The following is a 9646-nucleotide window of genomic DNA, read 5'->3' on the forward strand; positions in this document are numbered from 1 at the left end:
TAACTTAGAGGCCTGCTTGGCTACTGTGAAAAACTGGGTGTCACTTAACTTTCTGCTTTTAAATTCAGATAAAACCGGGATGCTGGTCATTGACCCTGCTAGACACAGACACCAATTTGATCAAGTAACGATAACAATTGACAACTCTGTGGTTTCACAAAGTGTGGCAGCCAAAACTCTTGGTGTTACGTTTGATCCCAGCCTTTCCTTTGATAAGCACATTAAAGAAATCACCAAGACTGCCTTTTTTCACTTACGTAACATAGCTAAAATTCGGTCTTTTCTCTCCATGGCTGACGCAGAGACTAATACATGCACTTGTTTCATCCAGACTTGATCACTGTAATGTTCTGTTCTGTTCTCAGGTCTGCCACATTCTAGTACTAAAGGTCTTCAGATGGTTCAGAATGCTGCTGCTAGAATCCTAACTAAAACTAGGAAATTTGACCATATTACACCAATTCTTGCCTCTCTTCATTGGCTTCCTATCCATGTTAGATCAAAATACAAGGTGCTTCTGCTGACTTATAAAAACCAAAATGGGCTTGCCCCATCTTACCTGTTTGATCTCCTTAAACCTTACATGCCATCTCGAGCTCTTCGTTCTCAAAATACAGGGCTCCTGTGTGTACCCAAAGTTAAAAAGAAGTCAGCTGGTGGCGGCAGGGCCTTTTCCTATCGGGCTCCATTGTTGTGGGATAACCTGCCTGCTGCCATCAGACAATCAGAGTCTGTTGAGTCCTTTAAATCCAAACTTAAAACTCATCTTTTTGCCTTAGCTTACAATTAGTTGCCTTTAAGTTGGGTGCTTCACAACCTGTACTGGATGGCGGGCTGGTTTTCTGTCTCAATGAATTTACCAACCACTGTTCTGCCGACGAGATTATCGAGTATAGACTACAGAGTATAGATTACAGACTAGTTGATGACTTAATTGATTATGACTAATGACTATTGCAAACTGTTCTCTTCTCTAACATGTCTTTTCTCTGTCTCTGAATTATGTATTCTCCTTTCTCTTTTTCTGTGTTTGAATGGTGTCATGTGAGTCTCTCTTGCATGCACGTGCAGTCGGTTCTCATCCCAGGTCTCCGTGGTGATGGTGGTCGCCATTTGGATGCTGCCTGCCCTTCCACTCCTCACATAAGTTTTTCTTTTATTATATGATGATGCTGGTCGCGTGGCTTGGGTCCCGGACTGCTCCGTTGGCATGTGGACACTGCTTGGCATCCTGTGCATCATGTTCTTCATAAATTTTATGTCCATTATAATTCTGTTATCCTCTTTCAATGTTGTGTTGTGTAAATTGCGTGAACACAACATCCATTGCACGCTGTCCGTCTTGGGAGAGAGATCCCTCCTCTGTTGCTCTCCCTGGGGTTTCTTCCTATTTTTTCTCCCTGTTAAAGGGTTTTATTAAGGAGTTGTTCCTTATCCGATGAGAGGGTCTAAGGACAGGATGTTGTGTTGCTGTTAAGCCCACTGAGGCACACTTGTAATTTGTGATATTGGGCTATACAAATAACATTGATTTGATTCTGAATGTGATACATGTGTTTATTTGTTGACAATCTGAATGTGATACATGTGTTCATTTGTTGACATTCTGAATGTGATACATGTGTTTATTTGTTGACATTCTGAATGTGATACATGTGTTTATTTGTTGACATTCTGAATGTGATACATGTGTTTATTTGTTGACATTCTGAATGTGATACATGTGTTTATTTGTTGACATTCTGAATGTGATACATGTGTTTATTTGTTGACATTCTGAATGTGATACATGTGTAAATTTGTTGACAATCTGAATGTGATACATGTGTTTATTTGTTGACATTCTGAATGTGATACGTGTGTTTCTGGGAGATCTGACAAAAGAGACAACAGTTTTTTACTTTAAAGGATTTTTACCAACACAATCCTGACACCGTTGTTTTTGTTTCATGACTACCGTAATTTGTATATTTGTGGTAACATTTTGGTCTTAAATACACCGGCATCAAAAAGCATAAAAATGCGTCCGGGTGGCGTGGCGGTCTATTCCATTGCCTACCAACACGGGGATCTCCGGTTCAAGTCCCCATGTTACCTCCTGCTTGGTCGGGCATCCCTACAGACACAACTGGCCGGATGTGGGTATGTGGCGTGGTAGTTGCCCTAGCGCCTCCTATGGTTGGTTGGGGCGCCTGTTCAGGGGGCAGGTGGAACTGGGGGAAACAGTTTGATCCTCCCATGTGCTACGCCCCCTGGTGAAACTCCTCACTGTCAGGGGAAAAGAAGCGGCTGGCGACTCCACATGTATCGGAGGAGGCATGTGGTAGCCTGCAGCCCTCCCCGGATCGGCAGAGAGGGTGGAGCAGTGACCGGGACGGCTTGGAAGAGTGGAGTAATTGGCCAAGTGCAATTCGGAGAAGGGGGGGTGGGGCATAAAAATTGATGTTTGTTTGGTTGTAAATGTTCAGGATTGTGGCTTTACAGGACTGCAGGGAACTGGACTGAAAAGACACCAGGTCCAGTAGGTTGTAAAGGGGTGGAGACAACACGTTTAGCTTATTATGCATTGTTACTTTACACTTTGCTGTTGGTTAAGCTAAAGCTCATCCAGCTGTTAACCTTAGACCTCAACTCCAGAGTTCAGCACCTCCTCTTCCTTTTCCTCCTCTCCCATCAGAACTACATCTCGTCCTCCGACAGGCCCAGAGAGGAGAGGGCCAGCCGGTTGAGGTCCAGGCCAAGGTAGAGGCGGCTCAGAGAACAGAGGATGCCCAGGCCGGAGAACCCGACCAGAGTCCAGAGGACCTGAGCAGAGAAGTACATGGGGCCGAGACTGGAGGAGGAGGAGACAGACAGACAGACAGAGGATGAAAGACAGGGTCAGGAATCAGGACCACTTTATTTGTCGAAACGAAGTATAATTTCCCCCAGCCCACAGCAGTGCAACACAACGACAAAAACACATATCCAAAACCTGCAAGAACTACAAGAACGCATATATCCAAACCAACACATACATCCAAATGAAACAAAAATCCCTGTCCAAGGGAACGAACGCCAGCCAGGATGACTGCCAGAACTGCCGGTCTGCATGGGCTAGCAGTTAGCTTAGCCTGCCCCGCTTCCGCGTCCTGTCAGACCGCCCTCAGTGTTACCTCCTCGGGCACAGCTCCAGACAGGGCCGTGGTCCCTGGGCCCACAGGACGCAACAGACCAAGCTCTCCCAGCCATCAAATGAAGACAAAACTTAAACGCAGACGTGGACAAAGACACTGCATGGACGGTACTGGGTGAGGCCGCTACAAACGTGAATTCGCACCGCCATCTTCCCACACCAGAAGTGGAATGATCCAGGTTATGGTGATGCAAAGATTGAGAGACTGTTGATATTTAAAAAAAGAAAAAGAAAAGAAAAAAGAGAGAGACAAAGACAGAGATGGAGAGGGACATGCAGAAACACAGACAGACAAACAGACGGATTCATACCGACTCTGTGATGACTGACAGTACCCTCTGAAGTAGAGGTAGCGTCCATATAAATACAGAAGGCCACAGAATGAGGACAGGCCTGGTGAAAGAACCGAGATTCAGTCCATTTAGAAAATAGTGACTCAGCATTCGAAAACAAACTCTCTGTTAAAGCAAAGTTCTGCTGCTGTTCATGATGACTCGTGTTTGCAGATCCAGTACCTTGGCTGAAGAAGAGGCCGGCTAGCCACAGCACGGTGATGAAGAGGGGGAAGTACTCGGAACAGTTTGCTCTGAACACAACAGCAGAAAAATACATAGTACGATAGTTCACATTTGATAACTTGATAACTGTTTTCATAAAGAAATTCAGAAATAAGCAATGACTAAGATTTTGAAAAACATACATACATCAGGTGTGTCCAAACGTCTGACTAGTACTGTATGTGTATACAGTGTGGGTAGCATAGTGGTCTATTCCGTTGCCTACCAACACGGGGCTCGCCAATTCAAATCCCTGTCTTACCTCCGGCTTGGTCAGGCGTCCCTACAGACACAATTGTCCGTGTCTGTGGGTGGGAAGCCAGATGTGGGCATGTGTCCTGGTCACTGCACTAGCACCTCCTCTGGTCAGTCGGGGCGCCTGTTCAGGGGGAAGGGGAACTGGAGGGAATAGCGTGATCCTCCCACCCGCTCCTCCCACCAGATGCAGCAGACCAGGCTCCCCCCAGCCGATCAAATGCCAGCTCTCCCAGCCAGACACCTTCGACACACCTCTCCATGCTCCACACGACGACAACAAAATCACAGTCAACGCCGGGCAAGACCGCCGCCAGACCGCCCTCGGTGTTGTCAGAATTGCTGGTCTGCATCGGCTAGCAATTAGCTTAGCCTGCCCCGCTTCCACGTCCTGTCAGACTGCCCTCTGTGTTTCCTCTTCAGGCGCAGCTCCAGGCAGGCTGGTGGTCTCTGGGCCCACAGGACGCAGCAGACCAAGCTCTCCCGTTAGATCCAGCGCCAGCTCTCCCAGCCATCAAACTTAGATGCAGATGCGGACAAAGACACTGCATGGACGGTACTGGGTGAGGCCGCCGCAAACGTGAATTTTTGCCGCCATCTTCCCACAACGGAAGCAGAAAATATTATATACACAGTATAGAAAAGTACACGACCCTAGTGGTTGAAGATGAATGAATGAATAGAAAAGCACACTACACAACAAAACACAACAATATAAGGTGCATATGTGTGCATCTTAATGATGTTTTGGGCTTTCCTTTTGCAGCGAGTGGTGTAAATATTATGAAGTTGTGGTAGTTCCATACCAATGATTGTTGCTGCTGACTTTACAGTCCTTTGAAGCAGTCTGCAGTCCTGAGCTGTCAGGTTGCCAAACCACACTGTGATACAGCCTGTCAACACACTCTCCATGGTACTGCCATAAAAGTTCTCAAGAGTTTTGGGTTGAGTACCCCGTTGTCATGCTGAAAGGTGAAATCCCTCTTCATCTTCGGATTTCTAGCAGATGCCTGAAGGTTTTGCGCCGATATCGACTGGTATTTGAAACTATTCATAATTCCCCCCCACCCTGACTAAAGCCCAGGCTACGGCTGAAGAAAAGCAGCCCCAGAGCCCGATGCTGCCTCCACCATGCTTCACCCTGGGTCTGGTGTTCTTCCGGTGTTCTTCTGGTGGTGTGCTGTGTTGTTTTTGAGCCAAACAGAACTTCTGGAATTACGGCCAAAAAGTCCAACCTTGGTCTCATCAGACAATAACACATATTTCCACATGGTTTTGGGAGACTGGGTGCATCTTTTTGCAAAATTTAGCCAGGCTTGGACGTTTTTTTACTTTTCCTGTGACAAGGCTTCCATCTTGCCATCCTACCCCATAGCCCAGACATATGAAGAATACAGGAGATTGGTGCCACATGTCATTATGTGGATTGACAAGACCATACCGGCTCGGTTGAGGCTCACCACCGGATCGGTCGAGGCCCGAGTTAACAACCACCGCCTTTGGTGCTGTGCCCTCGCAGGGTACCGATGGAAACTATAAAATCCACCGTGGCGACGCCAGGAACAGGGAACAAGCTGAAAGAAGAAGTTGTCACATGTAGGGAACGACCAGGACTTGCCAGAAATCCTCTTGGCAGCGTCCCTGACCAGTTTTCTCCTCATCTTCTCATCAGTTTTGGAGGGAGGTCCTGTTGCTGGTGATGTCCCAGTTGTGCCAGATTTTCTCCACTTGTTTATGGTTGTCTTCACTGTGTTCCATGGTATATCTAGTGCCTTGGAAATTATTTTGTACCCCTCTCCTTTCAACAACGAGAACATATATTTTCATTCTCACACACACATACACACATACATACATACACACACACACACACACACACACACACACACACACACACACACACACACACACACACACACACACACACATATGTGTGAGGTAAAATATATGAATATGAGAATAAAAATGTGTGGGTGTAAGAATGAAAATTAATTAATTTGAGAGTGAAAATATATGTGAGTATAAGGAGAATGTATTATGATGTGAGAGGGCAGGAATATATTATGACTTGTATGGCCCCCCGTATTATCCAAATATCCATCCATCCATCCATTATCCAAACCGCTTATCCTGCTCTCAGGGTCGCGGGGATGCTGGAGCCTATCCCAGCAGTCATTGGGCAGCAGGCGGGGAGACACCCTGGACAGGCTGCCAGGCTATCATAGGGCCCACCCCACCCACCCCACCCCACCCCACCCCACACACACACACACACACACACATTCACACCTTTTAGCATGGCCGAGTCAACTGACCTACATGTCTTTGGACTGTGGGAGGAAACCCACACAGACACGGGGAAAACATGCAAACTCCACACAGAGGACGACCCGGGACAGCCCCTAAGGTTGGACAACCCCGGGACTCGAACCCAGGACCTTCTTGCTGTGAAGTGACCACGCTAACCACTGCACCACCATGTAAAAACATGCTAATCATTTTGTTATTTTGAATAAGGAGAGTGATTTACGAGGTTTGATTTGAAAGAAGGGTTCAACCATAGTGGAAGATCAAATCTAAACCATCTTTTTCTATTAACAGGGCGGCACAGTGGCCCAGTGGTTACTGTTGTCGCCTCAGAGCAAGAAGGTCCGGGGTTCGAACCCGGGGTTGTCCAAACTTGGGGGTCGTCCTCTGCGTGGGGTTTGCACGTTCTCCCCGTGTCCGTGGCGGGGTTCCTCCGGGTGCTCCGGTTTCCTCCCACAGTCCAAAGACATGCATGTTAAGGTTAATACCCCTGTCTGTGCCCCTGAGCAAGGCAATGGAAAGAAGAACTGGAGTTGGTCCCCGGATGCTGCAGCTGCCCCCTGCTCCTAGCTGCACAGATCACAGCTAGGATGGGTTAATCTGCAGTCACTGAATTTCCCCAAGGGGATTAATGAAGGAAACTTAATTAATTCATAATTTTTTGAGCACTGGTTTGGTTTCTTCATTCACACATATAACAAAATTATAAAAAATACAATATATAATTTGAAAAGGAACGTGAAGGAGAGTTGCCTATAAAAAAACAACCCAGGGGCTTGGAAAGCAGCATTCTCCAGGCAGCGTACTGCAGGAAACAATTGCAGCAATGTGGTGCGCACAATTTGTGTGTCTCTATCAATAATTCCAGACATAGCACGAGACGGAGACACAGTTCAGCACAGCGCCCGACAACAATGCATCCCATCAACCCCCATGTTGCTGCAGTACAATGAATCAGTCATAGTCACAAGACACACACACATACACACACATCAAGAACACTCATTCATGATACATGCAAGTATACACAACACTATCGTTAACAGGCTAAAAACATACACTCGTGTGATATCGCTTAGAGTTTTCATAAGACAAGACAGATAAAGGAGGAAATAAACACAAATGGTCTGGCGGCCTGTCCAGGGTGTCTCCCCGCCTGCCGCCCAGTGACTGCTGGGATAGGCTCCAGCATCCTGCGACCCCGATTGGGATAACTGGCTTGGATAATGGATGGATATGTATATATATATATATATATATATTGGGCGGCAGGCGGGCCGCCAGAGGAGGCACTAGTGCAGTGACCAGGACACATACCCACATCCGGCTTCCCACCCGCAGACACAGCCAATTGTGTGTGTAGGGACGGCCGACCAAGCCGGAGATAACAGGGGGGATTCGAACCGCTGACCCCCATGTTGGTAGGCAACGGAACAGCCTGCCACGCCACCCGGACGCCCGAGATCACACACAAAACCGACAGTAATGGGTGCTTCTGTGTCAGTCGCCTCCCCGGCCCCTGAACAAAAGACGCTGGATGAACCTGAGTTTTGCAAATTCATTTTCCTTCATAGTGAAGCTCTTCTACCAGCTTGTTCCATCATATCTGCTTGTTAGACAGAACAATGCTGCTTCAGACTACAGGAGCCATATACCTGCCTTATTTTTAAACTACTGTGAAGATGTCAACGTTGTGTAACATGTCGTCTTGCCGGAGAGAGTTCAAGTTGACTGACACCATCGACACAAACAACAACCCGGACACTGGTTTGCATGATTGTGAGGTTCGTGAACTGAGCTATTGTCTTCAATATGGTAATGATGATGCTGAAGTATGAAGACGACATTTGTTTGCATGCAAATCTTCACAGTGCAGCTTTTCCAAGTCGGTCAGTGTAATGTTAACAAGTACAATATGCTTTTATCAGCCTGGACGGACAGAGAAGCAGGACTGCATGCAGAGACTTACTGAGCTCTGTAGACTCTCTCAAACTCTGCAGGTCCGGAGGTGGAGGGTGGCGCCACGGAGAACTTTCTCCTCGCAGAGATCACTTGGAGCGAGAAGTAGGCTGGAGTGCATATACACCAACACACATAAATGTATACACACATACTTATATGAATACACTTGTGCACACAAACGCATGCAACGCACCGATGCATTTCTCAAACTAAAGGCAAAGTGCAGCTATCAATAATCAGCGACTCCTCACTTTTGTCCGTAGCATATCATTGCAGATCTATAGCACGTCTACCCCACTCTCTCTCTCTCTCACACAAACACACACATGCACACAAAAGACATCTGCCACCTCCATAAAAGTTCTATTACTGCAGGTATACAACAGATCTCTAGCACATCTGATCAGAAGCCCCCCCCCCACACACACACACCCCTCACCTTGCTCCAGAACCCCGAGGAGAGAGACCGCCGCCAAGCAAACGGAGTGCTCCAGCATCTCTGTGTCAGGGTGGAGCATTTTTAAACACACACACACATGGGCACACCCACACCCACACACTACAGACCAGCATGTACGAGGTGTTCACAGGATAACTGACGTCACTATGACTTATAGGCAACAGAACGCCGCGGCTCTGGGAAATTATTAATCAACGTCTCCGTAAAAGGTCAGGACGGAATACAACACGGACCCCGCTCCAAGTTTAAGTACGAGTCGTTTTGTTCCATCCCTCCTGCGATGTGGGTCGACCCATAAAAAGGGTTAATGAACATGAAAAACAGAAAACGGAGAGGGAGGAGTCAAATCGGCTGGAACGCTATTAATTTTCTCCTGATAAGACAGGTTAAAATGACAGGCTGAGACCTACACGAGACAACAGACAGCCTTGCCGTTAACCGTTGAAGCAGGCCAGCATGTGTCAGACTGCCAGACGTGTCGCGTATGCAGAGACTGGTTAGAACGAGCTACGGGCTCTTCGGGTGAGACATTCAATAGCTTTATATTTCAATTTCCAGTTTCTATGCAGTTTTATAATCCCGTAGCACCACCCCGCAACCCCCATTTAATCTCTTGTAGAGACTGGAAACTCAGACGCCCTCGCAGCACACAGGCCGCCGTGCCACTTTGTGCCCACATCTGGCACATTTAGGCGGATGAAAGGCCGTGTGTTATGAATTACGGCCTACGCGGCCTTAAGAGAGGGTGTGTAGGCCGCAGTTCTCAGCTACACTCTCTCACACTATTTAGCCCCGTGACGGCCCGGCGGCCTGTCCAGGGTGTCTCCCCGCCTGCCGCCCAGTGACTGCTGGGATAGGCTCCAGCATCCCCGCGACCCTCAGTAAAGATAAGTGGTTTGGATAATGGATGGATGGATGGATGCTCATTTT

At 47.5% G+C, this 9646-nt stretch overlaps 1 protein-coding gene across 2 annotated transcripts; it reads right to left on the reverse strand.

The window, feature by feature from the left end:
* Positions 1–1541: 1541 nt before the first annotated feature.
* Positions 1542–8906, reverse strand: ltc4s (leukotriene C4 synthase). Of its 2 annotated transcripts, XM_056290764.1 has the most exons (5): positions 8696–8906; positions 8264–8363; positions 3691–3761; positions 3487–3568; positions 1542–2833 (listed from the first exon to the last, which is right to left on the reverse strand). In XM_056290764.1, exons 1-5 carry the CDS (start codon positions 8772–8774, stop codon positions 2680–2682), a joined length of 486 nt encoding a protein of 161 aa, XP_056146739.1. In that variant the 5' UTR covers positions 8775–8906; the 3' UTR covers positions 1542–2679. The 2 variants fall into 2 exon arrangements, with proteins under 2 accessions (XP_056146739.1, XP_056146729.1); XM_056290754.1 differs by lacking the exon at positions 1542–2833 and having other exon boundaries at positions 3227–3568.
* Between the last annotated feature and the right edge of the window lie 740 nt (positions 8907–9646).

The sequence above is a fragment of the Lampris incognitus genome, chromosome 1 (genome assembly GCF_029633865.1).
Source record: "Lampris incognitus isolate fLamInc1 chromosome 1, fLamInc1.hap2, whole genome shotgun sequence".
Lineage (NCBI taxonomy): Eukaryota > Metazoa > Chordata > Actinopteri > Lampriformes > Lampridae > Lampris > Lampris incognitus.

Bases quoted from the DNA above. Each gene is read 5' to 3' on its own strand.
- ltc4s (XM_056290754.1), bottom strand. From the start codon at position 8,774: ATGCTCCACCCTGACACAGAGATGCTGGAGCACTCCGTTTGCTTGGCG. The intron at 8,364-8,695 runs GTGAGGGGTGTG...TATGCACTCCAG, and splicing joins CCTCGGGGTTCTGGAGCAAG to CCTACTTCTCGCTCCAAGTG. The intron at 3,762-8,263 runs GTAAGTCTCTGC...TGTTGTGTTCAG, and splicing joins GAGAGAGTCTACAGAGCTCA to AGCAAACTGTTCCGAGTACT.